Source organism: Spinacia oleracea, chromosome 4 (assembly GCF_020520425.1).
Source record: "Spinacia oleracea cultivar Varoflay chromosome 4, BTI_SOV_V1, whole genome shotgun sequence".
Classification (NCBI taxonomy): Eukaryota; Viridiplantae; Streptophyta; class Magnoliopsida; order Caryophyllales; family Amaranthaceae; genus Spinacia; species Spinacia oleracea.
The window spans coordinates 87,880,930-87,897,139 of NC_079490.1; the positions used below are offsets into that span (position 1 = coordinate 87,880,930).

At 36.1% G+C, this 16,210-nt stretch overlaps 1 protein-coding gene across 10 annotated transcripts; it reads right to left on the bottom strand.

The window, feature by feature from the left end:
• LOC110798076 (vacuolar protein sorting-associated protein 36) lies at window positions 1–15,876 on the bottom strand. 10 transcript variants are annotated; one of them, XM_056843773.1, is made up of 20 exons: window positions 15,207–15,876; window positions 13,932–14,132; window positions 8,469–8,562; window positions 8,270–8,327; window positions 8,110–8,179; window positions 7,721–7,856; window positions 7,562–7,646; window positions 6,923–6,982; window positions 5,566–6,799; window positions 5,162–5,448; window positions 4,911–4,973; window positions 4,238–4,415; window positions 3,519–3,664; window positions 3,234–3,399; window positions 2,871–3,033; window positions 2,663–2,791; window positions 2,389–2,571; window positions 2,143–2,260; window positions 1,802–1,882; window positions 1–578 (listed from the first exon to the last, which is right to left on the bottom strand). In XM_056843773.1, coding segments are annotated over exons 1-9 (1,299 nt in total). In that variant the 5' UTR covers window positions 15,801–15,876; the 3' UTR covers window positions 1–578; window positions 1,802–1,882; window positions 2,143–2,260; window positions 2,389–2,571; window positions 2,663–2,791; window positions 2,871–3,033; window positions 3,234–3,399; window positions 3,519–3,664; window positions 4,238–4,415; window positions 4,911–4,973; window positions 5,162–5,448; window positions 5,566–6,798. The 10 variants fall into 10 exon arrangements, with proteins under 10 accessions (XP_056699751.1, XP_056699744.1, XP_056699743.1 ...); XM_056843766.1 differs by having other exon boundaries at window positions 5,162–5,239; window positions 5,323–5,448; window positions 5,566–6,982; window positions 15,207–15,875; XM_056843765.1 differs by having other exon boundaries at window positions 3,234–3,363; window positions 5,162–5,239; window positions 5,320–5,448; window positions 5,566–6,982; window positions 15,207–15,875.
• Between the last annotated feature and the right edge of the window lie 334 nt (window positions 15,877–16,210).

The following is a 16,210-nucleotide window of genomic DNA, read 5'->3' on the forward strand; positions in this document are numbered from 1 at the left end:
TGAAAATCACAAAGAGAGAAATGATTCAATATATAGACGCAAATACTGACGTTATACAGTAGGAACTATCAAAAGTATAGAGAAAATACTTAGTTAAACAATAGGTACATGCTACATTAAACTAAGGTGATGCTTGCATGCAAAAGGACAAAGAGTGCTAGAGATGTTCAAAAGATTACTTTCATAAAACTTAACTGTCAGTCTAATTTATACATACACCCAACTGGCTAGCAATATGGAGATGCACATTAACTAAAGCCAGGAGACAGGAGCATCTGTGCAACACTGGTTTTACTCATGCACTCATAGTTTATAGGAATTTTGGTCCCAAATTTGCAAGAAGTTGTTGCATTTGCAGGCACTCCATAGAGTTCTAAGGTTTGTGACATCGATTGGAGACGGATATACTTCAGAACGATCTGAACGGACCTCAAGGTTACTTCTTGCTTTTTCATAACAAGCAACTGAAAGTGCGACATATGCATTAATGTGGCGGAAACATTATCCATGGGCGGCTGGTATTTGACAGATGGAAGCCTCCAGAGTAAAATTTGTTCCAATTAAGTCCAAGGGGCATCCTATGACAGAAGAAATAAGTTAAACTAATTGACCAGAAGCGGCTCATATAGACAAGCGATGAACATAATTTTTCTGATTGGTTAATTTGGTAAAGATTAAGAAAACAGCAAGTCGTATATTAGCAAAAAAGTTACACATTAGAAATCATAATACTTATTCTTACTCCAACCAAAAAGCTTAAAAAACTCAGGAACCACAGCCTAATGTATTAGTGTTACAACTTAAAGAAGACTTATACAAGAACCAATTACACATACAGTCATACACATTAGCCATCAGAAAAGCTAATCAATTGTGCTTCATAAACCACATCTCATCCAACTACATCTGATCAATATATAACATCAAATTCAACAGGAACACAGAGGCAATTGAATAATACGATGCAGGAAAGACAAGCAAATTTTAGGTAGGTAACTCAAAAAGACATAACCATGTCCTAATAACATTGCCCCATAATAATGTACCCTGTTAGGTGTTTTGAAGAAGTGGAACATCAGTATTGGTTTATGCAGTGAAAGTGACAGCAAAAGGAAGCATATATTGGTTATAAACATTTATGTTCTTTTAAGAAAACTACATAGAACTTAAAAAACTTATTTTATGCTAAATTATGAAAGTAACACTAATCTGATCATAAAAGCAACTATGTTTATTTAACTTTAGCAACAACACCAGCAGAATTCATAACTAATATCACACAACTACAATTGACAATGCCATCCCCGTGGACATCAAGAATTACTGATGCAGAGCTCCATGTCTATAAATAAATAGGATCCTCCCCAGATCCTAGGATCCCAAGTTCCCACTGTGGTCAACTACATAGAGTCTTGAACAAACCGAAGACTAATTTCATGGGAAGCTCCAGCAAAATTTTATTCCGCCCTTCCTATCCCTAAGCTACATTTTAACATACGGCTAATTAGTGATCACATATTCATCTCTTTCCTTTAGCTTGTGGTATCAAATCATAGATTAGCCTTATATCAATTCTGAGGTAAACCAAGGAAAACACTTTATTGAACCAAGCAACCGAACGCCGAAAGGAATACAAAACTGTAAGTAAACTACCAGGGATGTTCATCTAGCATTTTAGCCAACAAAACCCAATCAAGCAATCCAGACTTCAGTAACAGAATATGGAAGCAATCATAATTTACGTGGTTTAGATCAAGCAAAGAGCACATGTACGTAATACGAGTAGATAACAAGATTTTACCGTGTCCTTAAAACTCGGCAATTCTATGTCTTCAGCTACCCAGGTGGTTGATCAAGGAAAGCCACAAATGATTTTAAACCCCTGAGAAGAATATGGCACAACAAACAACTCAGTAAAACTATAGGCTTCATTTATAAATTATAATGCCTTCAAAAATAATTCCATTCCCCAAAATCTACATTTCAACACAAACTCAAACATTCTAGCCCAAATTAACAAAAACCAAGAAATCACAGATAATCAAGAAATACACACATGAATCAAAGTACAAAATCCAAAACAGTAAAGAATGAGATATGGGGCATCTCTTTCTTTTTAAAGGGTTAGGATAAAGGACAAACCCCAAGATCTTGCAAAGTTTGCTCAACTCGCTTTATGGTTATAAGGTTAGCAGAAGAGCAAACAGCCAACACCAGATACTCAAGAGCATACGTCCTCAAGTACACGCGCATCTAAAAACTGTTCACAGACCATATCAAGACTTAGTAGCCAGAAACCATATCTAGACTCAGCAGCCAGAAACCATATCTAGAATATTACAATTATCAAATCAGTTGACATATGACAAGAGGTGAAGGGAGACTTACCGTGCAAAGAGAAGCCCGTGAGGCAGCATAATCTGCTACAACAATAGGAGCTCTTGAGGCAGGTGATACAGAGTTGGGAAGAACATTGCAATCAACATTTTCCGTGCCAACATATGATGTTGATGGTAGTTCTGGCTATAATATGCCTCGTATTATCCATCAAGATTCTTTGTCTACCAGTCTCTGCATTAGGAAATGCTTTTCTTTAGGATAATGCAGTAAGTGTGAGTGTTTTAAGGAAAAAGTAGGTAAAAAAACAACTGAAACAAAGTACCTTGATGCTGTCTATGAAGTCTGATGGAATTTCTTGGTCGATTTTGTCAGATAGCTTGAAATACAGCACCAGACTTATGCCTTCACCATCGCTGTCACCCAGGAACATTGAAGGAGCATATGTAGGCATCTGCGAAGAAAAAACGAATATTATAAGTTTGAAAATGGTTTTATTCCCAACAAAATGCACGAGGGGAAAAGTGCCAAACCTATATATTAACAATCAGTAGTGGAGGCAATTTGCTGTTCCCTTGAGCGGTGGGAAGTTCAATGTGCTGAGCAATATGACTTATCTTTTGTGAGCAAGCAAACAAATCAACACCTATGGGAGTATAAGGACAGTAACCTTCTGCTACATGTTTCTGCTTGTCTCTGCATTTCAAGTCAATATACGTATAATTACATCTTCATACCGAAAGACCAGCTTCTCAGAGGGATGGCAAATGGCAATTATAGATTTTGAGGTAACTAATTGCATAGAAGACTTGTTGTATAAGGTAATATATAAAAGAAGATGGGATTTTTTTAATGTAATGAGTAAATGAAGATGCTTATAAACATATTGAACTTACTTGAAGTAAGTCTCGCCCCGGACCCTAAAAACGGAGGGTGAAATTGCAGACCAAGAGCCTGGTAATGCCTTCTCATCACCATTTGCACAGGGAATGAGCAATCCTGCTTGGGGACTTAACATGTGTGCACCTGACCACAGGTTTGACAGGTTGAGTATTTTTCCATCTACCACCCGCATGTAATAATCATGCAACAATCAGTAAAAAGGAAATCATGCCAAATATGAAAGTGTACTTTAAACAAACAAGAATTCTTGACTCCAATCAGGAAAGTGAAAAACGTACCATTTTCATCGACATGGTTCCAATGCACCTGAGTTAAATGGAAGGATTTATTAGAAACCTCAGATCTCCTACAAGTAGTGGTGCCTCCCTTTTCAAAGTCAATTTGAACAAACTCGCTCACCGATATGGGGTAAAAACACCAGGACCTACTCAAAAAAGAAAAGGGAGTCAAGACAAACATTAACATCCGTGAACATAATTGTAACCAGTTTAGGAGACGTCGAGACTGCAAATTGTAGTCAAAAACAAAAATATGCAGAGAGGACTTCTTAATGAGAAATATGCCTAATGAGTAACATATGCAGATACGTTGTTTCAGGCATCTTAATGTACTACCAAACAGTGCATCTTAATCCATTATCCATTATGCATACTACCAAACAGTGCATTATAAAAGGGATGAATTGAAGGTAACTCATGGTGTATAAGGTAAAAGAGTATTCTCCAGCCCCGTTATATATAATAGGAAGAGTATGTCGTAGAACAACCAGAACCATAAACTGCTTGCAAAGAATAAAAGAAATATCACTTCGGTTCCATATTGTAGATGACTGTATATATTAATTGCTACTAAAGATGAGAACATAATAAAGTTTGAAGAATCTTGATGTTAGATACTCCAAAACTCCAATTAGGATTGGTGTTAATCAACAGAAGAATGCTTGCTATTCAAACAAGTTTTGATATGCAAAAAACAAGCAAGGAGGAAAAGAGATTACTATGATTGTAATGATCCGGCAACAGATTATGCTTGCAGTTGGAGCTGTATAGTCATCAAGTCTATGATCGAAGAAATTTTCAGCAGCAACTATTGATGGATGAGTTTATTGATTACTCGTTGCAAACTCCCAAGGTACTACCCGGATTCAATGTATGGAGTCGCTAGTGTTGACGTATCTATAGATAATGGAAGATGATACATTAAAAAAGTAGAAGCTAATAGAAGTAGAGAAATATTCTACAAAGAAAGCAAGCTGGCATATAGCAGTTTCTATACATCACTCGCAACAATTTTATTCTCTAGACAAACAGTAATATTAGAATCCAAGAGTCACCCATAGCTTTGCTTAAGATTAAAAATGTCACTACGGATATCAATTAAGCGACAACATCTATTGCCACGTGATTCCTATCCATGTCTTATTCATTCTCTCATTCCAATTATAACCTTTACACTAATACAACAACATCAAGTATTCAAGTTATCACAATGACGAATAGTCGAACACTACGTGTAGGATTACAATAACTCTACACCAATTTCACCAATGCAGGGAACAATCCTTTCAATATTACTATAGTCGATTCAATGACTCGTATTCATACTCATAAAGATCAACCTAAGTAATTAACTAAGCAAGAAATATAGTAGGAACAAGTACATATGCTTACATCTAAATCCTGTAATGCCAACACAGCTGATTGATGGTTGTAAAACGCCACAAATGTAACAACCTGTAGAAAAAAACATACAATAAGCTTACCAAATGAAGAAATACTTTCCCTAAAAAAATGAAGAAACATAATCCAAAATCAGAAAAATGCCAGCAAAATGCAAAATCAAACCATAAATTAACCAAATCAATCTTTCAAACATGAACTTATTTAAGAATTAGAGAAATGTAATATAAAAAGAGGTTAACTTAATTGCCGCGGCCAGTGAACTTGAGCTAGTAGGACTCGAACCCGGGACGACAGCCACCTCATTCCATGTCTCAAACCTGAGCACAGCCACCACGGTCATAATAATAATAATAATAATAATAATAATAAAAGCTACGACTCTGGAAGTAGCAACAACCACCAGGACTCGGTTCTTTTTATGGCGGAGCAGCCTCTTGATGAAACCCTAGGCAATTCTTTCTGTGACTTTCGTTCCTCTGCTCTCTCTCCTACTTCCTCCGATCACTTCCTTTCCCCTTCTCATTCTCTACGCTTTGACGAAAAAAGAGGAGATGATATAATTACCTTGTGGGACAAAACGAAATCGGAAAAATCAAAATCAAAACCCTAACTTCAAATTAAGCTCAGCTTTGACGAAACTCACCTCATTGCAAACCCAGAGGAACTAAAATCTGTTGAACTAAGAACGCATAAACCCAGGAATTAAAATCATTGAACCAAGATCATAGTTAAACCCAATAATTCATATGAATATGGAAAACAACAAATACAGTTTCGTGAAAAACAATGGAGATGGATGTGGCAGAGAAGAACAATGAAGGAGAGAGAAAGAAGAAGGTAGAGGAGAGAGAAAATGTGGGCGGAGCCGAAGAACCAGGGGTGAAAAGAAAATGAGGGAAGCAGGGAGGACTGAGGACTGAGGACTAAGGAGGGAGAAGGGAGGACGCGTGACTGAGAAGGGAAGGGGTAAAGCAGTAGTAAAACATGAGAGTTGGGGGCAATTTTGTAATCTCACTATTGCTGCAATAATAACCACAACTTTGCTCTTGCTCTTTTAGAAGTGTTAGGATTCACAGCACTTGAGACATTGTAATTTTCTACTTGGGAGAATCCTTCAACATCAGAACAGACTCGTCTAGCTTTATTGGGTTTGATTGTGCTTTTGAATTTTTGTTAATATGTTCAAGTGTGAGCATCTTTTTAAGGATTCTGCTTCTCCATACATTCATGATTCATCACAACAACTAAAAAATCTAATTTACTAGTCTTATCTAAATGCTTGACATTATAGCAGGCTACAGATATGAAGACTAAATCAAACCAATAAGCTGCCGCCTTTTGGCTTTTGCCATCTACTGGAATTAATTAATATACGGAGTATGATTTTAGTATAAATTGCTTGCTGAAACGACTTACCAAAATATATATAAACACTGATAGGAAGTAAAGATTGAAATTTACTGGAATATGTGACTCGCAAGAAAAGGAAAGAAAATGAAAAGTGTAATACCTTAAATTCTGAATCTCCATACAAGTCTGGATCGTTTTTATTGTGCATATGATATTGGAACGTTCTAGGAAGTAAACAACTATTAAATATTAATACAAGACAACCAACTTGGTGACAATTGACAAAGCAATAAAGCATAAGATATAATAGTAATTGAGGAGGATGCTGAGAAACAAATTCAAGAACCAGAACCAGAACCAGAACCAGAACCAACCTTATTAGTTGTTTCTATCAAGGTTACACAACCAAAACATTTGACAAGGTTACATAAAAAATATCAATGTTACAAAAGATATAGTTTATGCATCACTGTAACTCAGACTTGATCGCACTGACTTTGAACTTTAATATCATTCGAATTTGCGATCTGGAGTAAGAGTCAATACAAACATCAAAGAATGAAAATAAGTAAGATATCCAATCAATTACATAGATCTACAACACTATAACATATACTCCGTATGCAAGTTGAGACTTGAGACCATCTTACTAAGATGTAGATGTCCCCACAGAAACGACCCAGGAAGTATAAATCCCAGCTTCTTTCACTCTGCAAATTGAACACAAGATACATATTACACAGTCAGGAAAAACTCACTTTATATAAAATTTAACTCCCATATACAACAACTTAGGAGTTCTCGTTACGTTATTTGTCCTTTCTATCAATATTGAAAATCCTCATTTCTTTGTTAGAGTCATCAGAAGCAGAAAAATGCTGCAGATGACCTTTTTTCTTTTCTTTTCTTTTTTTTTTGGTGGGGGGAATCTGTAAGTTTAAAACTTGAAGTTCAATCTGAAGATAAATAATCTAGCTTTACATTTGAGGATATGAACCATGTAGGCAATTATGATGCATTGACGATTTGACACGCAACCACCTTGTAACAATTCTCACCAAAATAATCATCATCATTAGTGATCTGAGACCTAAATTTTTTTATGGAGCTTTTTTTTTTTGGAGGGGAAGATAGCCTGGGGCATTTTTTAATTTAAATCGATTTCCGCCAAAGTTGTGATACATTAAGGCTAAGGATACATATTTCAGAAGAAAAAAAAAAAAAAAAAATCTGAGAACCATGACAACAAGCATCTTAAAATCAAAACGGGAAATGTAGAGTTGTCTTACAGGTATATGTCATCCAAATTGATCTCTGGAAAGAGATTAACAAAAAATCTGAAACCATCGGGGCTAGTATCCCTACAAAGCAGACCTGGCAATGGCATTGAAAGGTTATTAAAGTCCCTAAAATAACAACAATTTGCCAGACTTTTTGGTAAAGCATACCATTGCTCTCAGCAGCGAGAAGATGCTCCTTGGCCATAGCTGGAGCTATTCCAAGAGTCATTGCAGCATCACTTGCACTTATCCCAGCTCGTAGGGCTTCAGGCTTCATTACAAGATTTCTGATTCTACCAAAAACCTGTATCCAAATATGTGTTTTATGAGCGACACAAACTACTTAATCCAAGGCATTTATAATGAAATGTAGTCAGAAATTATACTACATCAGAAGAAGAAAAAAACCTAATGAACTCATTACGAAATATCCATTAAATCTATTGATGGACAGTGAAAGGAAAAGTAACATGCAACAAAGCTTACAGAGATCCAAGTGTAAGCCAGAAAGAACTTTTTTTAAAAGCACAACATTACAAAAAATGACAGGATATTACCTCCTCGTCACTTTGAGACTTGCTTTGGATGACCATAACACCGCTATCAAACTTCCGCAGCATTATAGAACTGTCATAAGAAAATATTACCCAATCAGGAATCCAAAACCTATGATCCCATACAAATATAATTCAAATGGAAACAGAATATTGCCCTTACACATCAAGCTTCTCCCAAAGAGTGCATGCTTGCAATAAATCATCAGGTGAAATCAACTCTGTACAGTAAAAACAAATGGTTCTCATCACCAAACTCACAGAAAATATACTAATAATACTTCCAGATTCCAACTCAGAAAATTAGAGAGTACATAAGCTACAGAAAAACAAAAGACACAAACAACTGTTGAAAGTCTGACCTGTCCCACGAGCACGATTGAAAAGGCAATAAACATCAATAAGATTAATCATTCCTCCGGCTCTTTCCAATGGAACCCTGACAAAATCTGCTAACTACAAGAAAACAAACATCAGAGTAAAAAGCAAGCTGTTTCGTAATTTAAAATAAAAATAAAAAGTAAAAACCATTTTCCTCATAATTGTTGCACCAAATTTTTTTACCTCTAGGTCGGGGAAATTTCGAGAGAGACAAAAATCAAGTTTCAAATACATGCAGCATCAGGAATTTAGGGTAGCACTTATAGTTCCACACATTGCATTACAGTTCCACACATTGCATTCATCCAATAATAGTAGCTTCCTAATCACAAATCAACTACTGAAAGATATATAAACTGCTGCACAAATGCATTATCCCTTCAATATTCTTGTTTCCTGCTTGCACACTTCAACTCAACATATTTAGAGGTTGCTCCAACAGTGACATCATGGTTATGGAACGCATAAGCTCCACTTCCCTAGGAAAGATGATATGACAAAAATAATACTAATTTGCAATTCAGTTGTATCTGTGTATAATGCTGGATACTGACAGAGACTAATCCACAAAAACTGAAATGCAAAGATACTTTCAAGTGAAACAAGAGAAATTCCAAGAGGTAAGGGAAGCTAAGGTAAAATGAAGGGGTTCAAAACTACCTCAACAAAAGTCAATAAAGTGAATTGTAAAAATCTCTTGCATTCCATAGGAATTGGAGTTGGTCTAGGACAATGTAGGCATACCAAAAAAATTCTTGATTCTCTTATTTTTCATTTCAAACTTCCTCTTTGCTATAATCTTATTTATGCCTCTATTAGATCTTGGGATTAAGTCTTCAATTTCAAGGGTATGGAAATGGTTCTCATGGTGACAAAAATTGAAGGTCTCTTTACAATGGGAGGACCATTAATTACTACAAAAGTTGTACTTCAACGAGTGGTAAATACGGGAAACTTTGGGTCATCCATTTTATGATGGAATAACCTTTCATCATGAATTTTCCATTCTTATCAACTGCAACATTGAAGTTTTTAGCGCCAAAGGTATCAACTTTGATCTTGCAATTTCTTATGGATCGTCTAAGAGTAGAGCATGCATAATTGCGCTCATGGGTCTTTTGTTGTTCAAGGAAGATCTTGGACTATGTGACAATAATATGGTTATTATGCAACCCAAGTAGCTCATGGGAGTAGATTAGTACCATTGATTTCGGGAGACATGGTCCTTAGCCTTAATCATCAAAAGGAACAATCATATACGGATATACCATTATGAAGGGAAGTCCATTAGTGTTTCATTTTTGACAAATGGAGAAGTTAAAATAGGTGAATCATTTAAACAAATACTATCATCCCAAAGTTATTTTGGCTAGAGGGTTTCACCTTCTTATCATAAGATGAAGAAAGATAGTACATGATGCTACACACTTGAAGGTAACATCGAGTAGGTAACCCCACTTTTGGCGATCTAGGAAGTGATACATAGTACCGCCAACCAGAAGGATAAGTGATTCTGAGTATCAACAAGATCACTTCCTGTTATCCATGGAAGTGCCTTAGACAAATTGGGCGTAAAATTTTGCAGCGGCAAGCTTTCTTGAAATACCTTATGCACGCTGAGACGATTGTTTTGTTTCTGGGAACGCACCAAGAAAATTCCATGCAAAGTTTCAATATCACTAAAAATATCGCCACACCGAGCATTTTGGTATATGTCCAGTGATTATTGCATGCATCGAAAGTTTAGATTTGTCTAAGATACCTTCATGAATAATAGAAAATCATCTTGTTGATACTATCACTACCCTCTTCTTGTACTTCCTCAATTCTCAAATGTGAACTTACCCTCCTGCAATATCTTTATCTTACGATAAGAAGGCATCCCCTAAAGCACAATTCTGGGATGATAAGTATGCTTATTTAAACGATTCATCATATTTAACTTCTTCATTAGCCACAAATGAAGCACTAATAGACTTCCCTTTTTAGTGGTGTATGGATGTTCCTTTTAAAGATCAAGACTAAGGACCAATTCTCCCAAGATCAATGGTCTTAATTTCCCCCCATGAGCTGCTTAATAGGCTAATAGCCAGATTATTGTCACATAGCCCAAGATCTTCCTAAAACAACAAAAGATTCAAGAAAGATATCACGCATGATTTATTCCTAAGCAAACCATAAAATATTCCAAGTTCAAGGTTGGTACCTTTGGCCCTAAAATTTGGAAGATCACTCCATCATAAATTGGAGGTTCTAAAGTTTCACGTAGATCAACTACTCATTGAAATACATTTTTTTGTGGTCACCCATGGTAAACCTCTAAGAGACTTTGATATGATTTTTCTCGGTCAAACGGACTTCACAAAACCTGGGTGTTAATTTAGAGTCGAACGGACCTAAACTAACAATTTGACCAAACGGACCAAACAATAAATCAAACCAGAAACGCTAGCATGGGTGAATAAGCATCTCACCTACTCTCATAAGTTTTATCCAAAACTCTATTAATCTCAATCACCTTGACTCTAATAAAATAACAACCTAAGGCCCTTTATGTAAGCAATATAAGAATTCTTAATTATATAGAACACCAACACCTAATTATACTAAGACTCTTAATAAAATACATCTTTTTTCTACACGTAAACTCCAGTCCTTAAGGGACTAGCCAAACCGTGTAGGACTCCTACTAAAGCATTAAAATATATGGCTTATCCTATCAAGACAAGAAATAAGTTTGACAGACTACTTGTATGCCAAGGATTCTTTTCCTTCGTACAACTCTTTAAACTTGAACCATGATGTACTTTGAATTTTGACCATAGAAATTCAAATCCACATCAGAGTTATAGGCAACTCTTTAAACTTGAACCATGATGTTGACTTTGAATCTTGACCATAGTTTGATGTGGATTTGAATGACTATGGTCAAGATTCAAAGTCAACATCATGTTTCAAGTTTAAAGAGTTGCACGACGGGAAAAAAAAAATCATTGGCGTACAAAGAGCCTATCAAGCCTAGTCCTGTTACGATAGGTCATATCTTTTAATGCTTTAATAGGAGTCCTACAGGATTTGACTAGTCCCTTAAGGATTGGATTTTACGTGTAGAGAAAATAATGTATTGTAAGTTATCGGGAGTCCTAGTATGATTAGGTGTTTGTGTTCTACGTAATTTAGAGTTCTTATATTGGCTATATAAAGGGGTTTAGGTTGTTATTTATTAGAAAGATATGGTGATTGAGATTAATATAGTTTTGAGTTTTGTGATAAAACTTATGAGAGTAGGTGAGATGCTTATTCGCACATTGTAGCGTTTCTAGTTTGGTTTATTGTTTGGTCCGTTTGACCAAATTGTTAGTTTAGGTCCGTTTGACTCTAAACTAACACACGGGTTTTGTGAATTCCGTTTGACCTAGCAAAATCATATCAGACTTCAAGGTTTTTCACCATGGGAACCATTTCGACGCCTTTGAAATTGAAGATGTCTTTCGAACACCTAGTAGAAACATAAACAAGATCATAGCAAAGAGGAAGTTTGAGAAAAATGAAGAAGAGAATCAAAGAATTTTTTATCGTGCCTACGTTATCCTAGAGAAACTTCAATTCCTATGAATCAAAAGTTAGTTGCAATCCACCTTATTTATATCATTGAGGTAGTTTTCTGAACTTTTCCTTAGCCAAGGTACTCAAATATTTATGCTAAACACGGAAACCATAATAACTCTCAATGGTCATGTTCTTTGTTGTGCACATGGGAGCAGCAACTGCATCTCCGCGTTATGCAAGTTCCAAAAAGTGTTACCAGAATTTACGAAAGCCTTTCAGGTTGCCCGTAGTCCACTCAAAAGAACCAATCTTAATATATCCTAATGGTTCAGGCAAGAATAAGATCAGAATCAAAAGGCAAACTAGTTTTACTCAACTTCAAGATGAATATTAAGTAATCAAATCTCCAATAGCTGCTATATATCAGAGGACATCAATCATCAAAATCCCAATACCCTTTAGTGGGAAACCCATCATATTTCCTTAGGTAACCCTCAATTGTCAAATAAATTTAGTTTGAGAGTGAATTTCCCACTTGATAGTTATCTTTTAGATGCAAAAAACCACTTGACAGTTATCTTTTAGATGCAAAAAATAAAGGTTATTTTGAGAATTTACCATTAGTTCTGGATTGTCTCATACAATTTCCAAATCAAAGATTACCTTTATGGCCTGACATTCTCCATAACTCCTAATCATACACAAATTGAAAGATTGTGACCCCCACATATCAAACATATACAAAAAAACCTTTGAGCAACTAATGACATACAGTCATGCACGCTACCCCTTGAATTTCTTTACATTTCCACATAGACCATAGATCCTGAAACCATAACTATTAGAGCTGAGAGACTATGTTATAATCAACAAACTCTTAGGTGTTTCCCTAGAGCTAAGTGTACCCAAGGTAATTTTTTACCCACTTGCTTGTTTGGATGGCTCCAAATGAGCAACAAAATAGCTTCTAACTAGCTCTGGGTGTACAATAAAACATATAGTACATCCGATAGACGTCATTAGTTTGAGTTTGCCTATCTCTAAGTTTTGAACCTTCATAGCATTTAAAACGGTAACATAATGTTTATCATGCTTTCCATTAGATCATGTCCTCAAGATCTACCATGTTGTAAAACTAACAAGATTGAGTTTTCTATAGAAGTCTTAGAGCACAAGCAAGCTATTTCACAACGACCCACTGGAAATAATATGAGAATATTCAAATAAGATTATGCTTAGGGTGATACTCGCCCTGTATTTTAAAAAGAGATACACTTTCCTTAAATGGCCGTATTTTAGAAAGAGATACACTTTCTTTTTTTGACATGTTTTGGTCCCCACTTTCAATTATATTAATATTTCTCTCTTCCTTGTGGTCCCGCACTTAATCACATCATCTTTTTACTATAATAAATAATTCACCCACTACCCTACTTTCATCTTATTTTAATAAATTCAACTCACCCTCCTAAAACTACGTGCCGGTCAAAGTGTTTCTCTTTTTAAAATACGGAGGGAGTATGATTTACATGACTTTTCACATCAATGAAACACACTAAATTCTTGAATGGAATTATTCAAGTAACCCTTATTTTATTTTATTTGTAAATACATTTGACAATCTTGACATGGTGCATCATCCAAATTTAAGCACTAATGCCAGATTCGGCAGAATGCAAAAATAATGATTATCCTAATTCCTAAGCCACTTTCCAGCTTGAGCTTTGCTCATTATAGAGTACAATAACTTAGTACATGCAACTGATGCAAGAACCAAAACTCTTATCAACATACATGAAACGAACATAAAATGGATACTGCAGGCACAAATGGACATCCACTCTATAATTAAATCAAGGTAGCAACTTTGGAGAAGTTATTCAAAAGATGACAACCTGGCGAGCTAACTGCTGATGATACAAGGCCCCGGCAGATTCCTTTGTAACCGGCGATATGATACCGACACTGAGCAACAATTCTTGCACGTCTTTGGAGCTCATCTCTTCATCACCTGCATTACTGGACTGACTATTTGGCCCAGCCAAGAGCTTTTGCCTCATTCTCTCTGCCAATTTTACCATCTCTCTCGCTTTACTCTGCAGAAGCCAATAATCTGGAGTCATACAAACTAATCAAACTGCAAGAAAACATCAATGAGGTGCAGACTAACCCAATTCCTAACCCTTCTTTGTTGCACCCTATGTTACGTACTCAAACTCTTCTTTCCTGAAGTACCCGTGTAAGATACTCAGACAAAAGTATGGACAATTGACACTTCATTTTCAAACCATAAACATGGAATTTTTTTTCTTAAAATAACCAAGTCTGACACTTGTACATGCACCCATGTCCAATGCATCATTGTTTAACTACGTATTAGATATTACTAAAACTCAAAGCCAGAAAATGCAATATCATGTGGCACCTGCTCTTTAAAGCTGACACAACGCCACACTGCAGTGACATAGCAACTATTAATGATAGTAGTTTCAATTCACATTAACAAAAAAAACCATTTGGAACAAGATTTGAACCCTTTTTGCCCTAGCTTTTATAAACGAGGGTGTTCGAGTATATATCGGGGATGAACAAACAAATATAAATAGGGGTATTTTGGTAAAATTGCTGACGGATTATTCGAGGAGGGAAAATGTTGATAATCAAGAGTAAATGTTGTATATGCAAAATCAAAAGTAAGTTACAGAGTGCTGGTGGAGCACAAAAATTGCTACTATTTTTATCTATTTGAAGCTTCTACTTCCATGGATACGAAAGATTCAAGCAATTAGATGGTGAACTGAAGCAGATTCAAGTAACTTCCATGGAATGTAGATCCAAAACATGGTCTTCAACCGGGTGCTATCAAATTGGGGGGGTTTTTTTTTTCCAATTGAAAATTTTACCCTTATGTAAAGTTTGTCACTGGTATACCGTATATACAATTACATATATATCGGGTATTAAATATGAATTTCTCTGTATGAACTTCAAAGTTTAAACTACCATCAAGCACTCAATCAACTTCCATAAGAAAAGCCCAAAGAATATTTATCAACTGTTTTTCAAGATGGTAATTTGAAAAATGTATTTGCTTAACAAACTGCTAATTCCTTCAATTATACAATTACAGAAGAAAAAAATAAGATTAGAGAAAAAAAGAATTAAATTACCATGAGAGCATTCAAGTCCTGGAAAGCATCTTGCAAAGTCTTATCAGTACTTTCCCACATTTCCTGCTCTTTCCTCATTATCCCCGCCACACCAACAACTGGCACCCGAATCGCCATGCTACTCGCAGAGTCCACCTCCGCCGCCGCTGCGGCAGCAGCATTGAACTCAACGCCTGAATTCTGCCACGCCCTTCCTTTCCACGCCTCCCAAAGCTTCTCGTAGAACAAGTCATGATTATCCGACTTTCCCCTCATCACCAGCGTCACCGACGTGGACCCCACGGAGGAGAGAGAAAGCTCGAATTTAACCCTGGGACTGGAAATAGAGAGCATGGATTTGAGAGACTTTTTTGGGGGGAAGATGTGCGTGATGAGAGAAAGGGAGATAGAAACGGCATCGTCTGAAGAGATCCAGATGAGGCGGTGGGTGGTGAGAGTGAGGATTCCGGCGGTGTATGGTTTGAGAGTTGGGTGGGTTGCGAGGTCGGGTTCGATATCGACGGCGGAGAGGTAGAAGCATTCTACTTCTTCAACGGAAAGTATTGGTCTTCCGCTGGTGGTTAACTCCGCTGTTGGTAGCCATTTTCCGGCCATTAGTATAGGCGGTGGAAGATGAGACAGTGTTTGTGGAAAAGGGGGTTTATTTGATCATTGACTAGAAACATTTGAGTAAGGAAAGACCGCTTTTTTGGCAGTCTTGCTGGTAGCCCCTCTTTAACAGCCATGTTAGCGCATATGCGGACGTCACCATGTAATTTTTTTTTAATTTTTTTTTGAAAATTTAATTAGTTAAGATTTCAAGCTTAACTTATTGGATTTCAGGCTTAATTAATTGGATTTCAGGGTTAAATTTAAATTTTTTCGAAATTTTTTCAAAAATAAAAATTTTAATTTTTTTGGGTACTAACTAAACTAGTGTAAAACATAACTATAATTAATAAAATTATAACTAATTGAATAACAAAATAGTTAAGGTATAAAATCAAATAGTTAAACTTATGAGT

What these genes read in the sequence shown, in the direction of transcription:
- LOC110798076 (XM_056843773.1), bottom strand. Translation starts at nt 15,800, where the DNA reads ATGGCCGGAAAATGGCTACCAACAGCGGAGTTAACCACCAGCGGAAGA. An exon ending in TCTCGCTGCTGAGAGCAATG is followed by an intron (nt 7,647 to 7,720) that starts GTATGCTTTACC and finishes TGCCATTGCCAG; the next exon opens with GTCTGCTTTGTAGGGATACT. An exon ending in AATTTGGATGACATATACCT is followed by an intron (nt 6,983 to 7,561) that starts GTAAGACAACTC and finishes TTCAATTTGCAG; the next exon opens with AGTGAAAGAAGCTGGGATTT.